This window comes from Sapajus apella, unplaced genomic scaffold, assembly GCF_009761245.1.
Source record: "Sapajus apella isolate SASKATOON/1434 unplaced genomic scaffold, GSC_monkey_1.0 scaffold27, whole genome shotgun sequence".
NCBI lineage: Eukaryota > Metazoa > Chordata > Mammalia > Primates > Cebidae > Sapajus > Sapajus apella.
This window is the reverse complement of record NW_022436967.1, coordinates 11,381,382-11,402,511: the sequence shown is the minus strand read 5'-3', so window position 1 is coordinate 11,402,511 and position 21,130 is coordinate 11,381,382. Positions and strand designations below refer to the sequence as shown.

Genomic DNA, 21,130 nt, shown 5'->3' with positions numbered 1-21,130 from the left:
TGGTAACCTCCTTCACTGGGGGCGGCGCCTGGACGCCGGTGTCCCTAGCCGAGGCTGCCCCGCTGTCCTGGAACGGAGGGTGAAGAGCTGCATCCCGCACTAGGCGGCGAAAGAGCGCAGCGCCTGGCGACCGGGTCCCGAGGTGCTCGACGGCTCGCCGCCAGCGCTGGAGACGGGCTGTGTGGTTGGGCCAGTGGAAGAGACGAGGGAAACCCAGACGTGGAAGAGGGGACAGCCTGGACTTTGCGACCCCTGGCAGGGCGGCGGCCCACTGAGCGCCCACCTGTCCCGGGCCCCCAAAGCGAGGAGTGGCCGCGCCGCGCGCCAGTGCGCGGGGCTCCGAGACCGGCGGGGGAACACGCGGGCGAAGGAGGGGCAGCCGTCGCGGACACCGCCGACTTCACCCCTCGGCTTCCGCGCGTCGGAGCCTGGCAGCTCCGGGTTCCCCGAGGCGCCGGGGCTGAGACCCGGGTGACCTGTCGTCCGCCACTGCAGTGAGTCACCAGTGGGCATGTTTCAGGTGGGCAGGTCCAGCATCCCCAAACCTGCCCCCCGCAGCCTGGAGGACCTGGACTCCGTGCAGCGCGTGCTGTTACACAGGTCAGTGCAGGGCCCCGGGGCGCGGGGCAAGACCGCCCTCCTGTCCCGGGGATGACGGCCGGGGAGGGGCCGCATTTCTTTCTGGGGTCTTTCGGGAAGCATCTGACTTGGGATTCTCCTTAGTGCGGCACTGGCCGCGGAGGGCCGTTGGGACCTGCTCCCACTCTTTCCAGAACCGGGTGCCAGAGATCCACCCGGTCCCGCCGCCGAGACCGGTCCCGCGCGGGTCCCGGTCACCCATCTCCTCCGGAAAACGCTACCTTATGAACAAGAGAAAGAAACATCAAGCCAAGCTGTCCCTTAAACACCTCCTGGCTTCCTCCAGGAAGCTGAGAGTTTTGTTTGAACTTTAGTTGTGACTGGGATTGAAAAGAGCTGCTTTTTTTTTAACAAATCTAATTCTACCCCACCCCCTCCCACACACGCGCGCGCATGCGCTCGCGCCCACACACCAACAACTACACAAAAGAAATTTAAGAGTTTCTCTAGGAAGAATGAGAACCCCAACTTTCCGTAAGCTGCTTGTGCACTAATTTTAACTGCTGATACTTTGGTCCAACCTTATCCTCTATGCAAAATAGACTAACAAATATTAAATTCCATGGTTATAGTGATGGGTTTATAGAAGAGAAAAAAATAGTCCACTTGAAGAGCAAATTGTCTTTCAATTTTAAGAAAGGATGGATGAAATGCCAGGCAGTTAATGCTGCTTTAGCTCTGGGAAGGCCTGGCCTTCACAAGACGCTGTAGGAGAAAAAACTCTTTTAGAAATATAACTAAAATATCTCTTGAATACATTTGTGGCGAGAGGGATGAAGTGGCGCTTAGTAAGTATGTGTCGGGGGAGGTTTATGTGAGCCCTCTCATCTGTAAACGTTTCAAGTGACCCTTTTAAGTCTTTGTGCAAAACCATATGAGCTGTAGAAATCCTGTTCTATTGGAAGTGTGAGTAAAAAAGAAAGACTGGGCAAGGGAGAATTCGGGTGTCTGCGATTTCAGAGCTGTCTTCTGAAACCTGCAATTTTCTGCAGTTGGTTTCTCCCAACCCCCAAAGATCCCCTGCCATATAAAATAAAAATATTATTAAATGAGCAGTAAAAAGGGTATTCTGCTAAATTCCCAAAAACAATTCCGTCTGCATTTGATAAAATTACAGTCCAGGAATAAATCCCAAGAAGCATTAACTAAAAACTCATTCACAGCATGACTTTGGTAAAACTGGGAGGGGTGCTAATTTTAAAAGCTTAAGACCTTGCTGCAACAGAATTTCTTCATATTTCTCATGTTTCAAATGGCAAGTGCCAAATAATTTCAAACTGATTAACGCTTTAGGGTTTCAGATCCAAAGCACAAGCCTATCCGAATGAACCAGGCAAACGAATATGTTTAAGCTATAGTCATCAAGACTGAGATGATTATTTCGGAAGTAGTGGAATATTTCTAGAATAAACCTGCTCAGTATTAGAATGAAAAGCTACTTTATGTGAATTACAAATAACTGCTCCCATATGCCAGAGGAACCAATGGAATCTGGAACTAGAAATGTGTTTGACAATATCATGGCTAACAGTGCTTTCTTTTCAACATTATACAAAAGTCTTTTTGCTACCCCCAATGCATTACTCTTATTAGTGGTTATTTATTATTTAATGTTTTCAAACACACATTTAAAAAGCTTAGACATCTGAGAGGTTTCTCTTTCATTTAATGAAGCTGTGTTTCACACAAGCTCACATCTAATCAAATATCTTTTGCTTGTATATATACAGATTTGTTTAGACATAATGTTATAGCAATTAGGGAGAATTGATAACCCTTAAATCATACTTGTACTTATCATAGTTCTCATTAACTCTATCAATGTATGGCCTATTTAAAAAATATTACTGTTACAAAATTTTTATGTTTTTCTTTTAAAACATCCATTGTAAATCATCCACAAAATTTTGGCAATTGCATTAAAAAGACTAGTAGCCATGGGCCATAGAAAATTCATAGACAAGATAAAATAGCAGACTATTCTATTTTGTTTGAACATATTACTTTAAAGGGTAAGTTTTCTAAGTGTGTACTTTTTTTAATTACTTGTATATTTTCCATTGCAAATATGGTTTTTAGAATGTAAAGCATTAAATTGCTGTGCTTTTGAAAAAGATACTTCAGCCAAACCAAAATTGAAGCAAAGCTGCAAACTTCTCTCTGCATGAGGTGCTAACTTCAAAATGTCAATACTAAAATAATAGCTCAGCAAAATAAATTTAACTATTCTGGTTTTTGAAAAAAGTTACACATAGGTTGTCTGAGTCAAGCAAAAGCATCAGTATTGCATTTCTCAGTTACTTTTGCTTAAGTAAGTTATTTTTGTGTCATCTTGATTACAAGAAATAACCAAACAATCCTATTAACACTCAGTATTTTGCAAATTTTTTTTACAAACATATGCACCAGCCTATTGCAAATTAATCATTTCCTTGGAGTCCTATTTCTTCTGTTGCATAGTAGTTGTGTGACTTGGCAAGACTGTTAACTTATTTGTATTTTCCCCTGTTCTTTCTGTAATATAAAGGAATAATACCCACCTCATAAGGTGTTGATGTGAATTTCTGATGATATGGAAGTGCTCTATAAAACTAAAGTTCTATCAAGTATAGAGATTATGTTCACAACAGTTCTATAATAAAAACTAAAACAAAACACAAAAGGATAGCTATTCCTAAAGGTTCTGAGAAGATTCAGCCAAGTGACATTGCCCAAGGCCCAACAGCTAATGAATGGTGCTGGTCCAGGCCAGAGTGCTGGTTTTTTGGCACCTAAGCCAGTGGAGAGAGTGTACTAGAGGTGAGTCTCAAAATTTTTGATGAGCCAAATTTGATACTCTTGCCAAAGGCGAAAATATGCATATTTAAAATGCTGCAACTATCCACAATTCTCAGGGGGTATACCCAATTAAGCAATATTTCTGTTAATAAAAGCATGTAATATATTTTAAGATCTAAAAATAAAAATTAAAATGAATAATTATAAAACCAAAAGTTTTTGAAAATTTATAGTACACGCTGCTCTATTTCTTAAGGTGTATGGCATTAGATTTAAAGAGTTATGTCATTTGATATTCAGCAACCCTATGTAGTAGGCAGAGATTATTATTGTTGCCTTCAGATGAGAAACTTTGTCTACTTTAACTTGGTTATTGGTGCCAAAATCAGGATGAGAGCTTGGATCCCCTTACTGGAGAATGCATGGCACTTATAGATTATCAAGTATTTTTTATAGTCAAGGGCAAATTATTGTAGGATTCAACAGTGCTGTTAATTTTTTTTTTTAGGTGCTACTTAGGGTATTTGGCACTCCCTTATAAACTGTGGTTTTTTGGTAATTCTCATGTCTGCCTTTTGTTTTCTATTTTCCTCGTCATCAGCAGATTGTCAGCCATCAACAATTTCCAGGGTTGTTGTATTCCTGTTTTAACGGGGCCTTCTTTCCTTCTGATTGGCAGCTATTGATCTATAGTGGTAAAACAGTTTGCCAAATTTGTTATAATTTGTAAATGAAGATAAAAAATGGAAATAAATAGGAGTAAATGAATTGGGTTTTGATCTTGAGCTTTGGGCCATCTATTTTAGTTTTACTTGTGCTTCTGGATTCTCATCTGTACTCCATTACTATTCAAATGTGGAATATATGATCTTATTGCAGGTAAGTTCCATACATTTTAACAAGTAATTCAACTTTTATAGAAGTAAGTGAGAATTTTAAGCCGTAATGCAATTCTGTACATTTAGGATTGCTGAAATGTTATTTTGATATATTTTAACCCTATCTGAAATTTGAAATCTTCTACATAATAAAGTCTCAGTTTCTAAAATGCTATTTTGTTGGTCTATCAAGTTATTTATTCATATTTTAAAAATAATTGTGGTTGTCATTATTACAACATAGTCCCTAAAGTATTATTATTTCTGCGTCCACAATTAAGGCAATATTAATTAGTTTCTAACAAAGCTCTTACATAATTTTTACCTTGTAGTTTAAATTTTTTTAATGAATATGTCCTCGTGTGGCCCTACTTTCATTTATTTCTCATTGCTAGCTTCTATTACTACTAGAGAAAGAGTTCCTGAACCTGCTAACAATACTAAATATTTAAGTATGTCCTTATCTGGTGTATTTTATGTCAGAATTGTATTGCTTGCCTAATCAAGACGGTAATCTATGGAAGTTAGAATGTTATGTCTCGTATGCATTAAATTAAATCTATTTGGGCTTCAGAAGATGGCTGGTCATTTTGTAGTGGAAAAGAGAAAATGAAAATATCCCCCAATCTAAATCTTTTAAGTCTTCTTACAATTGCTAATTAGGAAAGAGAGTATTCATATAAAGGCCCTGAAAATGGCATCCTATTCCTTTCCTTTCTTCATCCTTTCCAAAATATCTAAGCTTATTAAATATTAGTAAGGTGAGTAGAAATATGATACGTAAATTTAGAAATATGACTAATTGATACTACAACCTGAAACTTAAAATAAGGATAAAAATGATTGCTATAATTTCTTCCTTGATGAAAGATCAAGCAAGGTGGTAAATTTTGTTGTTGCTCAGTTTAATTCATTAAACTAACACATGGAAGTAAATTAGCCAAGGAAGTTGACGTAACTCATGACATAGCAAAGTTCCTAGAAGATATATTTTCATTTGGCATTTTTTTGCTTCAGTTCAATCTTGTGACATATGAAAGACTGAAGAGGAAAAAAAAAAAGACCCAGTCAGGTTCTCCAGGAGATTGTCATTGGTGGCAATGATAGATGTATTCCTATATAATTTAGGTATAAGATGGACTGATATTAGTTATAACAGAATATTATGGGATAGATTGAGGAAAGAGTAGAAGAAGGAATTCTTACTGAGGTAGGAGTTGTGTCTGGGAAGGTTTTTGGGAAAAGGTGCTATTTGAATTGGATCTTGAAGAAAGATGTAGTATTTCAACAAATGAATTTTAGATAAGTATCATTCCACAGTATGAGAACTGTGTGAGTAAATAAGATAAAATAGCTGCTTTATTGACGCTTTGTGTGCTTGGTATTTTGCATGCATTAACTCATTAGATTGCAAACAGTCCTGTGAAGTACCATTATCTGAAATTACAGATAAGGTAGAGGTCATTTGCTCAAGGTTATTTGAATGATGGATTCTAGAGCAGGGAGAGAGGTCTGTCTGCCAGGCTCAAATTCAGGGGGAGGAAGTGAGTTCCTGCCTATTCAGGGAATGACCAGTGGGTCTGTATGCATAAAGCACAGAACTGAGGGAAAGTCTAGGGCAGTTTCCCAAGTTTGCTGAATCACTGGGGGCACTTGTTTAAAAGAGAGATTTCCAGGCTCCTCCCCTGGAGATTTTGATCCTGTTGATGTAGACTAGGGCCTCAAAATCTCTATAACAAGCTCCAGTTGATTCTTTTGAATAGGCAAGTTGATCAGCTTGATTAACTTAAGATGTAACTTGGAATAAAGCTTTTAATTCTGAATTGGTGTTCAGTTGTTTGTAGAATTGGAGAAAAAAATTGAAAAGAAGCTACATAGTTTGGACTTTATTCAAGGAGGTGTTATGCAAGGTTTATGAGGCAGGGTATGAAATTACTAGATGCTTACCAAAAAATGGAGGAAAATTTTGTAGAAAGAAAATGTAGTATTTTGCTAAAATTTGTAAATGTCCTTTTTTTAATTTATTTTATTTTTCACTTCCAATAAGTTGCTTTTAAAATAAGGAAAGATTAGCTTACTAAAGAGCTACCTAAAGCACTTTTTATTTTGGAATAGAATCTTAAATCATTTCTAATGTTTAAGATTGTGGTGAAAGTAAGCATGTATATTTTACCATGAAATTTAAAATAATGATTATAGTGACTCCAGCTTTTTAAAATAATACTGTTCCTCTGATTTTAAAAGTTAATACATTTTTTGTTGGATCTTAATGGTGGTCGAAATATTTGCTTCCCTTCCTTCCTGTCTCCACTTTCTTCAAACTTCTGACTCCATTGCTTTCTCCATCACTTTCAGCTGGCAAGGTTGCTGCCTACTTACCAGACAATAAACACTATCACATGGAGACTGCCTCAGCTTCCTGCCTGAAACTGGCAAGTCACCATCTACATCAGCACCCTTCTTTGGCTCTTCCCTTAAGTTTTAGAGAAGAGGTGTCCAGGGAGGTCATATCCCTCCATCTGTGCCTTGGATGCTATCCCCTCCTACTACCTCAAGGAACCCCTGTTTTCAGAAAGGGGTCCCAATCCAGATGCCAAGAGAGAGAGTTATTGCCCCAAATTCTTTCTTGGGTAAGAATTCAAGTTCACAGAGTAAATTGAATGCAAGCTCATTAAGAAAGTAAAGGGAAAAAAAGAACTACTTCATAGGCAGAGCAGAAGCATGGGCTGCTTGATTGAGTATACTTATAGTTATTTCTTGATCGAGGGGTGAATTATTGTTGAGAAAGGGGTGGGCAATACCCAGAACTGAGGGTTCTTCCCTTTTTAAGAATATATAGGGTAACTTTCTCACATTGCCATGGCATTTGTAAACTGTCATGGTGCTGATGGGAGTGTCTTTTAGCAACTAATGCTCATTATCCACACTGCTCACTATATGCTAATTATAATTTGCATATAGTGAGCAGTGAGGATGACCAGAGGTCACTTTCGTAGCCATCTTAGTTTTGGTAAGTTTTGGCCAACCAACTTCTTTACTGCAGCCTGTTTTATCAGCAAGGTCTTTGTGACCTGTATCTTGTGCCAACCTCCTGTCTCATCCTGTAACTAAGAATGCCTAACCTCCTGGGTATGCAGCCCAGTAGGTCTCAGGCTTATTTTACCCAGCCCCTATTCAAGATGGAGTCGCTCTGGTTCAAATGCCTCTAACACTCCTTTTACCCCTTTATGAACTCCTCTCCTGTTCTTCAACTTTAGTAACATATAGACCTCTTTTAAGGAAAAAACTCTTGTGGATTTCCAGGGATGACTTAAGTTGTTTAATTATAATTTTAAAGAAATGAGGTATAAACTGTGTTTTATAGCTCCTGTATAAGATGAGAACAATTTTATAAATTAATACAAATAAATTACAACATTCAATAGCTGTTATAACACTATAAAAAGCACATTTAGAAATAATGCAACTAAAATTATAAAACCTAGGAAATTCAAATGTATATAGTTTAATGTGACAACTACAAATAAACTTCAGCTTAAAAGTATAAGCTGCAAACTGCAGCTTGTCTGGCTGTGAGGGAGGTAAAATATACTCTCCTGCCATATTGACCATTTAGGTTGAATACACTTAAAAAACAGCAGATGCCTTTGTGCTGTTTCTTAAAAGCAGCAGATGAAGCTCCCATGTGAAAGACACCCTCCCTATACTAGAAAAATGTAACATTCTTATTCTCAAAGGCGGGAAGTGAAACCAAGAGAATTCTGTACAGACCTTGTTAACATAACTTATCTTTTAAACTTCCCAATTTAGTTGCTTTTTCACAACTAACTATTCTTTGTCCAATCCAGTATATAAGTTAACTGACTTGAACTACTTCTTTGGGTCTTCACTTCTTTATGAGGGCTCCCCTGCCATGTAAAACTTGGATTCTAGAGCAGAGAGAGAGGTGTCCCTGCCAGGCTCAAATTCTTGAGGTGGGAGGCAGTTCCGGCCTATTCAGGAAATGGCCAGTGGGCCTGTATGCCTTAATAACAGAACTGAGGGAAAATTTAGGGCAGTTTTTCAAGTTTGCTGAATCACTGGGGGCACTTGTTTAAAATAGAGATTTCCAGGCCCCTCCCCTGGAGATTCTGATCCTGTTGATGTGGAGCAGGGCCTCGAAATCTGTATAACAAGTTCCAGTTGCTTTTCTGTTGTTAATCTATTTTATGTAAGTTTAATTCTCAGGCCCAGCTGGGACCCTAAGAAGATGGAGGCAGAGTTTTTCTGTCCCTGCAACAGCTACAATCCAGATTTCTTTGAGTTCTCCATACACCCCTACCAGCCGTGTGATGACTCATCTCCCATTACTCTTTCTCTGTTGGAACCATGCCATAATAACAACATAAATCAATAATTTTTCTAAGAAATTTTTTATGGCACCACATATACCACTTTGTTTTTTTCTGAGTATTCCATTAGAATCTTGTATTTATTATAATACTTATTACTATAATTACCCATTAGAGAATACCCAGCACCCAGCTGTTGAGATCATAAAATAACGCTATATCCTTTTTTTACATGCTGCAACATGAACATTTTCCCCATGCTTTACTCTTTAACACATTCTAGTTAAAATCATAATATTCATCACATTTTATATATAAGTATATTTAACTTTTCCATTATTCAACATTTTAAGATCGCTTTCAGCTTTTCATGTTTACGAATTTTATAAATTTGCGTCCTTTATTTTCTCACGGTAGATCTCTAATAGTTGAATTACTGGGTTCTAAGGAAATTTCATGTAATGATTATTGACTTAGGTTCATTACTTTGTTGGCTTTTTGACTGCTAGCCATGTAATGATTAGTGAAATGCATAACTTCCCCAAATCTCAGTTTCCCTATATTAATATAGAGAAAATATTTACTTCATAGTATGTGAATGCTCAGCATTGTATATGAATAAAGTATGTAAGCAGAGCAAAGGCTGACTCTCAATCAATGCTATTATTTTTGTACTTAAAAAATACTTGATGAATAAAACCAGAAGGCAATATTAGAGAAAAAAAGAGTGAAAAGAAATGAACAAAGCATCGAAAAAATGTGGGATTATGTGAAAAGATCTAATCTACGTTTGATCTGTGTACCTGAATGTGAGGGGGAAAATGAAACCAAGTTGGAAAACACTCTTCAGGATATTATCCAGGAGAATTTATCCAACCTAGCAAGTCAGGGCAACATTCAAATCCAGGAAATACAGAGACCACCACAAAGGTATTCCTCAAGAAGAGCAACCCAAAGGCACATAATCGTCAGATTCACCAGGGTTGAAATGAAGGAAAAAATGCCAAGGGCAGCCAGAGAGAAAGGCTGAGTTATCCACAAAGGGAAGCCCATCAGACTCACAGCAGAAAACTTTGACAGAAACCCTATAAGCTAGAAGAGACTGGGGGCCAATATTCAATCAACATCCTTAAAGAAAAGAACTTTTAACCCAGAATTTAATATCCAGCCAAACTAAGCTTCATAACTGAAGGAGAAATAAAATCCTTTACAGACAAGCAATTGCTAAGAGATTTCATCACCACCAGACCTGCCTTACAAGGGGTCCTGAAGGAAGTGCTAAACATAGAAAGGAACAACAAGTACCAGCCATTGCAATAACATACCAAATGGTAAAGACCATTGACACAATGAAGAAACTGCAACTAATGGGCAAAACAACCAGCTAGTATCAAAAAGGCAGGATCAGATTCACACATAGCAATATTAACCTTAAATGTATATGGGCTAAATGCCCCAATCAAAAGACATAGACTGGCAAGTTGCCTAAAGAGTCAAGACCCATCAGTGTGCTGTATTCAGGAAACCCATCTCATATGCAAAGACACATATAGATTCAAAATACAGGAATGAAGGAAGGTTTACCAAGCAAATGGTGAGCAAAAAAAAGCAAGGGATGCAATCCTAGTCTCTGATAAAACAGACTTTAAACCAACAAAGATCAAAAAGACAAAGAAGGGAATTACATAATGGTAAAGGGATCAATGCAACTAGCAGAGCAAACTATTCTAAATATATATGCACCTAATACAGAAGCACCCAGATGCATAAAGCAAGTTCTTAATGACCTATAAAGAGACTTAGACTCCCACACATAATAATGGGAGACTTTAACACTCCACTTTCAATATTAGACAGATCAATGAGACAGAAAATTAACAAAGATATCCAAGATTTGAACTCAGATCTGGACCAAACGGACCTAATAGACACCTACAGAACTCTCCACCCCAAATCCACAGAATATACATTCTTCTCAGCACCACATCACACTTACTCTAAAATTGACCACATAATTGTAAGTAAATCGCTCCTCAGCAAATGCGAAAGAATGGAAATCATAAAGCAAATGCGAAAGAATGGAAATCATAACAACCAGTCTCTCAGACCACGGTGCAATCAAATAAGAACTCAGGATTAAGAAACCCTCTCAAAACCACACAACTACATGGAAACAAAACAACCTGTTCCTGAATGACTACTGGATAAATGATGAAATGAAGGCAGAAATAAAGATGTTCTTAGAAACCAATGAGAATGAAGACACAGTGTACCAGAATATCTCGGACACATTTAAAGCAGTGTCTGGAGGGAAATGTATAACGCTAAATGCCCACATGAGAAGTGAGGAAAGATCTAAAATTGACACTGTATCATCACAATTAAAAGAACTAGAGGAGCAAGATGAAACAAACTCAAAAGCTAGCAGAAGACAAGAAATAAATAAGATTAGAGGAAAACTGAAGGAGATAGAGACACAGAAAACCCTTCAAAAAATCAATGATTCAGCAGCTGGTTTTTTGAAAAGGTCAACAAAACAGACTAATAAAAAAGAAAAGAGAGAAGAATCAAACAGATGCAATGAAAAACAATAAAGGGGATATAACCACTGATTCCACAGAAATACAATCTATCGTTAGAAATTACTACAAACACCTCTATGCACATAAGCCAGTAAATCTAGAAGAAACTGATAAATTCCTGGACACTTACACCCTCCCAAGACTAAACCAGGAAGAAGTTGAATCCCTGAATAACAAGGTCTGAAGTTGAGGCAGCAATTAATAGCCTATCAACCAAAAAAAGACAAGGACCAGATAGGTTCACAGCTGAATTCTACCAGAGGTACAAAGAGGAGCTGCTACCATTCCTTCTGAAACTATTCCAAGCAATAGAAAAAGAGGATATCCTTCCTAACTCATGGTAGGAGAACAGTATCATCCTGATACCAAAATCTGGCAGAGACGCAACTAAAAAGAAGATTTCAGGCCAATATCCATGATGAACATTGATGCAAAAATCTTCAATAAAATACTGGCAAAACAAATCCAACAGCACATCAGAAAGCTTATCCATCACAATCAAATCAGCTTCATCCCGGGGATGCAAGGCTGGTTCAACATACACAAATCTATAAATGTAATCCATCACATAAACTGAACCAAAGTCAAAAGCCACATGATTATCACAATAGATGCAGAAAAGGCCTTCAACAAAATTCAACAGCCCTTTATGATAAAAATTCTCAATAAACTAGGTATTGATGTAACGTATCTCAAAATAATAAAAGCTACTTATGACAAACCCACAGCCAGTATCATATTGAATGGCAAAAACTGGAAGCATTCTCTTTGAAAATTGGCACTAGACAAGGGTGCCCTCTCTCACCACTCCCATTCAACATCGTATTGGAAGTTCTGGCCAGAGCAATAAGGCAAGGAAAAGAAATAAATTGTATTCAATTAGGAAGACAGGAGGTCAAATTGTCTCTATTTGCAGATGACATGATTGTATATTTAGAAGACCCCATTGTCTCAGCCCAAAATCTCCTTAAGATGATAAGCAACTTCAGCAAAGTCTCAGCATACAAAATCAATGTGCAAAAATAACAAGCATTTCTATAAACCAATAACAGACAAACAGAGAGCCAAATTATGAGCGAACTACCATTCACAATTGCTACAAAGAGAATTAAATACCTAGGAATACAACTAACAAGGGATGTGAAGAACCTCTTCAAGGAGAACCACAGACCACTGCTCAAAGAAATAAGAGAGGACACAAACAGATGGAAAAACATTCCACGCTCATGGTTAGGAAGAATCAATATTGCAAAAATGGCCATACTGCCCAAAGTAATTTACAGATTCAATGCTATCCCCATCAAACTACCATTGACCTTCTTCACAGAACTGGAAAAAACCACCTCAAACTTCATATGGAACCAAAAAAGAGCCCGCATAGCCAAGACAATGCTAAGCAAAAGGAACAAACCTGGAGGCATCACGCTACCTGACTTCAACCTATCTAACAAGGCTACAGTAATCAAAACAGCATGATACTGGTACCAAAACAGAGATATAGACCAATGGAACAGAACAAAGGCCTTGGAAGTAATGCCACACACCTACAACCATCTAATCTTTGACAAACTGACAAAAACAAGCAATGGGGAAAGGATTCCCTGTTTAATAAATGGAGTTGGGAAAACTGGCTAGCCGTGTGCAGAAAGCTGAATCTGGACCCCTTCCTTAAACCTTATACAAAAATTAACTCCAGATGGATTAAAGATTTAAACATGAGGCCTAACACCATAAAACTCCTTGAAGAAAACCTAGGCAATACCAAATTCAGGACGTAGGCATAGGCAAGGCAAGGACTTCATGACTAAAACACCAAAAGCAATGACAACAAAAGCCAAAATAGAAAAATGGGATCTAATTAAACTTAAGAGCTTCTGCCCAGCAAAAGAAACAATCATTAGAGTGAATTGGCAACCAAAAGAATGGGAAAACGTTTTTACAATCTACCTATCTGACAAAGTGCTAATATCCAGAATCTACAAAGAACTTAAATTTATAGGAACAAAACAAACAACACCATCAAAAAGTGGACAAAGGATATGAACAGACACTTCTCGAAATAAGACATACATGAATGAGGCCAACAAACATATGAAAAAATGCTCATCATCAGTGGTCATTAGAGAAATGCAAATAAAAACCACATTGAGATACGATCTCACACCAGTTAGAATGGCGATTATTTAAAAATCTGGAGACAACAGATGCTGGAGAGGATGTGGAGAAATAGGAACGCTTTTACACTGTTGGTGGGAGTGTAAACTAGGCAACCATTGTGGAAGACAGTGTAGCGATTCCTCAAGGATCTAGAAATAGAAATACCATTTGACCCAGCAATCCCATAACTGGGTATATACCCAAAGGATTATAAATTGTTCTGTTATAAAGACACAGGCACATGTATGTTCATTGCGGCACTGTTTAGAATAGCAAAGACTTGGAACCAACCCAAATGCCCATCAATGATAGACTGGATAAAGAAAATGTGGCACATATAAAAAAACCATGGAATACTATGCAGCCCTAAAAAAGGATGAGTTCATGTCCTTTGCAGGGACATGGATGAAGCTAGAAACCATCATTCTCCACAAGCTAACACAAGAACATAAAAACAAACACTTCATGTTCTCACTCATAAGTGGGTGTTGAACAGTGAGAACACATGGACACAGGGAGGGGAACATCACACACTGGGGCCTGTTGGGGTGTGGGGGGCTACTGGAAGGATAGCAGGGGGTGGCGGAGTTGGGGAAGTATAACATTAGGAAAAATACCTAATGTAGGTGACAGGGGGATGGATGCAGCAAACCACCATGGCATGTGTATACCTATGTAACAATCCTGCACTATCTGCACATGTACCCCAGAACTTAAAGTATAACTTAAAAAAAATACTTGATGTACGTATTCATAAATGACAGGTAGATTTTACCAGTTTACACTTCCAACTTTAGTAATGAGAACACTTAATTAGATTATAAAATTTTGAGTTAGAAAATGAACATGAAATTGATTTCACAGTATTGCCACTCATTTGTGGCACTCTACATACACACTTGGGGAAACTGAAAATTTGCAATGGGGAAACAATATAAAACCAATATGAAAACCAAAGAAACAATCGAGTGAATTTACATTAACACCTAGATGGCATTGCTTAAAAGCCTTTATTACTTGCATGGATGAGGCCCTAAGGAAAGGTAAAGTGCGGTTTCCTTCACCTGGAAGGAAATCCAGGCTGACCAACAGCTGTTAGGCATTAGAAACACAGAACAAAGAGCAAACTGGGAATCCAGCACTGGAAGGAAAAGGGGAAAGCCCAGGGGATCTCCGTCTGTTTTAACAAGTTATGCTGCTCCAAGGAAGAGCATTCTGGGGAGCGTAAGCGGTGAAGTTTTAGCTCTTTCCATTCTTCTAAATGAGACGCCCTCCTCTAAGTTTCAGCTCACTGGCTGTTTTCAATCCGCCTTGTTTTGTCTGGGAAGCTTCCCCGTCTCCTTGGCAACCCGAGCTACCACCAATAGCAGCTAAGGATTGGTGGTCACATGGCCTCTGTCCCTTTCCCAAGCAGAGGCAACATGGCGGCCTCAGCAAGCTGTAGCTGCGAGATTTGAATTATTCTACTCGTAGCGGTTGCTTCCCTGACGATGGCCGCTGTGGCTTCCTGCGATTCGCGTCGGAGCCCAGACGAGCTCCCTGGAAACCCCTCTTCACAAGAAGAAGATGAGGACTGTGATTCTGAAGATCGGGTCAGCGACTCGGGTTCATATTCCTCAGCGAGTAGCGATTATGAGTAAGGTTCTCAAAGAGGGACAATTAAGCCCATCTCTTCGATCCAGAGAATATACACGTGGTCTGGGGAAACTGCAAGGATTTTGGCGTGGTTGGAATCGAGTGATTGAGGTTCTATAATAAGTGGGATTTAATTGCACCACGTTCCGTTGTATGGTGGTGTAAGGAGAAATGAGGATGCCAGTCTTTGCTGCTATAGGTTTTTTAAAAATGATTCTTAGATGAGGAGAATCTCCTCTCTCTGGTCATGGGGTCTGCCTAGGCCATAGGAGGATGTATCTGTAACAGTGCTCAAGAACTCTTTGTTCCGATTGCAGTGCCTTCTTTCTCCTTTGGTGTGATCTTTGTGATTTAATCTCATTAGTATTTGAAGTGGAGAGACACCCCACTTTATAAAACAACTGTTTTATAAGGCAGTTGTTTATGCAGACTTTTTTCTGTTATGGAAATGAATAGCTATATAACAAAGAAATGCCCACCCATAGTCTCACCATCAAGGACAACCTCTCAGCACTTCTGGATATTTCTGCTGTATTTTCCTATGCATTTCCATGGTTTTCTTGTTTTCCATTTTACTTTATAATTTAATTTTTAAAAATACTGATACCTAAAGGTTTTCACTTTTTTATTACTAATGCCATGTAAAGGTTATTTTGATTCACAGTACTCAGTGCTACATCATTTTTAAGAATCTATGCCTTACTACTATGGATTAAGAATTAGAAAAGTCAATTAGCAGTAGTAGCATGAAGTGAATGACTAATAGTGAAAATGTTTTGATGCCAAAATGTCAACTAACCCAGTAATGGACAACCATATCTGGGCAGTTTTAGGATGACATTTTATGTGTATTTAGGAACAACAATTAACAAATAATTTATGTGTGTGTAGAAGTAACAGTTATTTGGCAATTGTTTTTACCTACCAGTATATTAAAGATTTTTATCATTGTCTTTAAAAGTATGGTGGAGAAAACTCCTTAATATATTCCTGAAGACTTAAAACAAATTTTAAAATATCATAGTTTTTTAAATGCTGTGGGCATTTAAAAAATAATTTTAAAATTCATGATTATTACACAACACTGCTGGAAAGAAATACGAATTACAAAGAACCTTATTTGGCCTTGGTATGTGAAACCATAGGCAGTTGAAACCATAGACATAGACAGTGTACACTGTCTATGGTTTCACGTACTGAGGCCAAATAAGAGTGAAACTTTAATCAAGTTTTACTCTTGGCTTCTCCAATTTTAGAGTCACATACTTTTAGCCCAGAGGGAATCTATAATTCCTACGTGGTTGCACAGCTGAGTATTGTCAGTGTGAGAATTCAAGATGCCTGATATTTAATGGGCCACCATGACTCTGATGGGATTAAAATATTGTTCTTTGTTTCCTAGGAAATGACCAATCTGAGGACCTTGTGATAGGAAAACTTGTCACTTCAAAGTATTTCGTTATTCAAAATATATGTATATGTGTGTTATATTTTAGCTTTTAAAAAATATAATTAAGCTTACTACATTAAGTTATTACTAATCATGCCAAATACTCTAGTGTGTTTATCCTAGTGTGTTTACTTTAATAATAAAAGTCTAGCAAATCCCTATCATAAGATGTTTTGCTGGTCTGTATTTCAAGTCCTACCAAGTTTCAGATTTTAAGTCTGTCCGTTCTTGATTTGTAGAACATGAGGATTAATTTGCTGACCTTACCAGAAAGGCTTATGTTCTGTTCTTCCTTTATGGTGTTAGATGTTTACTTCTCTAAGCTATGGTCATCATTAAAAGAAGTGGCCTTCCCAACTTGTACAGAACCTCTCTTTAATCAAAGGCACAGGAATGCCAACCTTAGTCTTTCTCATCAAAGCAAAGAAATGAATTTCCTATTGTATTTCATGGACTACATGAAGCTTATTAAGGAAGTTATACTACGTATTGATTCACATAAAATATCCTAAATTTTCAACGTTTCAGTTAGTTATCTGCATGGGTATTTTTGGAATATACTGTTTCATACATGCTTTATACCTGAGCTGCATGTGATTGTCAATATGGAATTTAAAAGTTTATCATCTGTGAGATGAAATTACATTATGGTAAATTCTGGTAGAGTTCTTGTAATGGGTTTGTTTTAGATTTGTTAAAGAAGAAGAGTTTATATTGCTGCAGTATGTCTTAAGTTGGCACATGGGTATGTCCCCTGGGAGACCTCAGAGATAATATTGGTGGGTTGGTTGGGTTGAGGGAGTCATTAGCAAGTTTTAGTATTAAGATCATGGAAATCATACATTCACATGCAGCAACGCCAAGTTACTAGGTAACATGCCTAGTTCATGTTACCCAGAAGTTGTCAATTTTATGACTTGGATTTTTCATTTTTCAAAGTGAATTTGTTGTTGTTATGTCAATTTTAAAACTGGCTGATAGAAACAGGAATAATTTTAAATGAGATAAATTAGCTGTTAAAAGCAAGGAAATCTCTACCTAAAACATGAGGATTAGCTGGAAAAGAAGGGAGATATTTCCTTTAAATTTTTTTCTGGAACTTTAAAAATAGCTTCATGGAAGGATAATTAATATACAAAAAAAAAACTGCATACATTTTAAGTGTACAATTTTATGTTTTGACATATACACATCTGTCAAGATAATGAACATAAACCATTTCGCACATGAGTCTCCCCATGTGCCTGCTGAAGTCCATTTATGCCTCTTTTGATAACCATTTATCTGCTTTTCGTTATTCTACAGCAGTTTGTAGTTTCTAAAGTTTTATAAAGATGGAATTGTACGTATGAATGTTCTTCTTTGCCTTCTTTTACTCAGCATAATTACTTTGAGATTCATCCATGTTATTGCCCCCATTAATAGTTCATCTCTCAGCCAGCTATGGTGGCTCACACCTGTAATCTACCATTTTAGGAGGCCAAAACAGGAGCATTCTTGATACCAGGAGTCAGAGACCAGCCTCAGCAACATAGTGAAACTCCATCTCTAAAATAAAATATTAAAAAATTAAACAGGTGTGATGGTATATGTCTGCTGTAGTCTTGCAACTTGGGAGGCAGAGGTGGGAGGATCACTTAAGCTCAGGAGTTCAAGGTTGCAGTGAGCTGTGATCACATCATTGCACCCCATCCTGGGTAACAGAGCAAAACCCTGTCTGAAGGAAAAAAAAAGTCCTTTTTTTTTTTTTTGTACAGCAAAGCCCTATCACCATTGTAGACTAAAGACCTATTCTGAGCTGGGCTCACACCTGTAATACCAGCACTTTGGGAGGCTGAGGCGAGTGGATCACCTGAGGTCAGGAGTTCAAGACCAGCCAGACCAACATGGTGAAACCCCATCTCTGCTTAAAATACAAAAAATAGCCAGGCGTGGTGGTGTATGCCTATAATCCCATCTACTCTGGAGACTGAGGCAGAAGAATCACTTGAACCCAGGAGGTGGAGGTTGCAGTAAGCTGAAATCACTACATTGCACTACAATGTAGTGATAAAGTGAGACACTGACTCACTACAAAAAAAAAAAAAAAAAAGGAAAAAAACCTATTCTGTACAGTAAAGCTCTAACGTAAAATATTTTGCTGCTTTATGATTTTTGTTTTGCCAAAGTTACATCATATCTTCAACTCAATGATGTGTAGAAATGCCCAAATTTCTCTCTTTCTTGAATTTTTAATAGGAGGACATGCTGCTTGTGAAGAATCAAAACATTTCATTTAAACTCATGATGCCATACTATTAGCATCCAATTTATAATAATATTTCCTACTTTTTCTTCTGCTCTGAAACCTTATTCCTTTTTACTTATACTATAGATTAAAAAGACACCTGGTATATAACTAGGGTTTATGATGAAAAACGTTATTTCCCTGCTGTCATCTCTACTTCCAGCTCAGTGTCTGAAGAGAATTCATTGTCTCCCATTTCTCCTCTAAAACTGCCCATCTCATTTACTGACATCACTGTCTCCTTACTCTTGTCTTCAGATCTGATGTCTCCAGACTATTGACTTCCTTCAATGGTTTTTTCCTTTCTCCCTTCTCACAGGCACTGCCTTATTTAAAAGGCTTGCCTCTTGCCTCTTGCCTGTTTCCCATGCCAGTGGAGTTGCCTCCTAACTAATCTGCATGCCTCTGATTTCTCCTGTTTCTGGTCTTTCTTCCATACCGCTGCCGGTTTGCTTTCTACAACACAGTTCTAAATCATTTTTCTACTCTACTCAAAAGTTTGCTGGCCTTCCAAATAAATTCTAGATTCCTTAGGGTGATTTTTAAAACTCTTTTAGAACTGTCCCAAGCCTTTCCTATCTCATTTTCATTGATCTTCCGGTTCGTTATTGAAAATGATTATCCACTCATTCTCAAACTGACCATGTGCTTTTATACCTACACCTTTATGTACTTTGTTCTCTCTGTTTGAAATACCCTTTCTTCCTATCTCTACTTGTCAAAATCATTCAAGGTCCCACTTAAGTGCTACCTTTTCCTAGAATCTTTTCTGATGCCTCTTAGACTCTTTATCCATCCTGTACTCTCCTGCAGCAGTCTTTATTCCTGAGTGTTGGCACTTGCATTTCAGCCATTTGACTAGCTCTCTGTCCCACTGGACATCTTTAAAAGTTCAGTAAAGTCCTATCACAAAATGTTTTGTTGGTGTATGATTTTTGTTCTGCCAGGGTTAGATTGTATCACTAACTTAGTGATGCATGAGAATGACCTATTTCGCTGAGGGGGGTGGTGGTAGGAAATGTGACCTGGGGAATGAGGTCACTATTAGATGTATTACTTGAAGTGAATGAACAGTTACGCATATATTGACTGATCCCTTTGCCTTCTCTGACATGCTTAACAGTTATTCTAATGTTGACTGGCCAGAAGAGCTTCAGCCCATCTGAGACTCCCTACCCCTAAGCTGCTATATCATCCAGGATATATTTTAATGATGAAATTCATGGTGTTCCTTTAGAAAATGATCAGAAGACCATCAAGAGTACAAATGAGATATCATTGGTAGACCGAACACAAAAAAGAAAACATAGAGAAGCATGGGCAGGCCAGTGCTTACTGAACAAGTGCCAGATAGAATCCATATTAATTTGTCACGGTGTTTTTTTATTGTGTGTGGTTTTTCTCTGTTCCTAGAATTGTCCTTTTTTACCTACTAGCACCACAAAACTATATGTGTTACCACTTTGGTAAAGTGCATTGTGCTTTGCGCACTAAGATAAAAAGAAAAAAGTATAATGTAACAGATTTGGAAGAGTAACAAATGTCTATTTTCCCTAAATAAAAAATGTGCCAGTAGGACTGGCTGTTTTATAACTCTTTTCTTGTGGTAGTTAAGGAAATTGCTATACTATTGCAAATGATGAAAAATGCTGGCATTAATGCAAATAAAGACCTGAGAGATTCAAATAGCTATTAGAGGGTATTAAATGATTTAGTGGTGACCTAGATATTCTTAAATACATCAGGAATGAGAAAATTATTAGCGTTATCTGAAATTCATTTTCTTTAATATATTTATGTTACAGCTTATGTAAGTGAACTTGCTTATTTGCAAATTAACAAGTCTTTCTTTGGGAAGAAGGACTCTACTCGTGTTTACCACATCATTTAGACCCTTGAACACCAATTAAAGTGCCCTAGAACATTGCAGGCGGGCTATAAACATATAGTTATTCTGCTTAAAGCAAAGCAGAATAAACCAAACAAGACTCATTGAAAGAAAATTTTAAAACATTTACCCAATGAGAATTCTGCAGCTTTTACCATAGGGTCTTAGAAAATGTTGAAGGAGTATTGATTTATATTAGTGCTGAAATATGACCCATGTGTTACAAAGATCTGAATTAAAACTGTTAGATTTAATTCCTTTCATTAATTGTTTTTTATTTTTGAGTAAGTTCAGATTTACACAAGAGTTCCAAAGATAGTTCGGGCTTCCCATAAATCCTTCACCCAGTTTCCCCTGATGTTAACATCTTACACAAGTATTATACATTTGTTGAAACTAAGACATGTACATTGGTCATTCTATTAACTCCAAACTTCATTTGGCTTTCACCACTCTTCTGTTAATGTTCTTTTTATATTCCAGGATTCAATTCAGAATATTGTAT

General features: G+C 37.8%; 1 protein-coding gene across 6 annotated transcripts in view; it reads left to right on the top strand.

The window, feature by feature from the left end:
- The first annotated feature begins 421 nt into the window (after positions 1-421).
- The window catches only part of INTU (inturned planar cell polarity protein), a 94,484-nt gene continuing 73,775 nt past the window's right edge, over positions 422-21,130 (top strand). For 3 of the 6 annotated variants that reach the window (XM_032292345.1, XM_032292340.1, XM_032292339.1), the window contains exon 1: positions 14,746-15,001. In XM_032292345.1, the coding sequence (XP_032148236.1) occupies positions 14,856-15,001 (146 nt within the window). In that variant the 5' untranslated portion in view covers positions 14,746-14,855. Of the gene's footprint in view, positions 601-14,745; positions 17,703-17,957; positions 17,960-21,130 lie in introns of those variants that run through there. The other 3 variants (XM_032292343.1, XM_032292342.1, XM_032292344.1) reach the window with 3 other exon arrangements.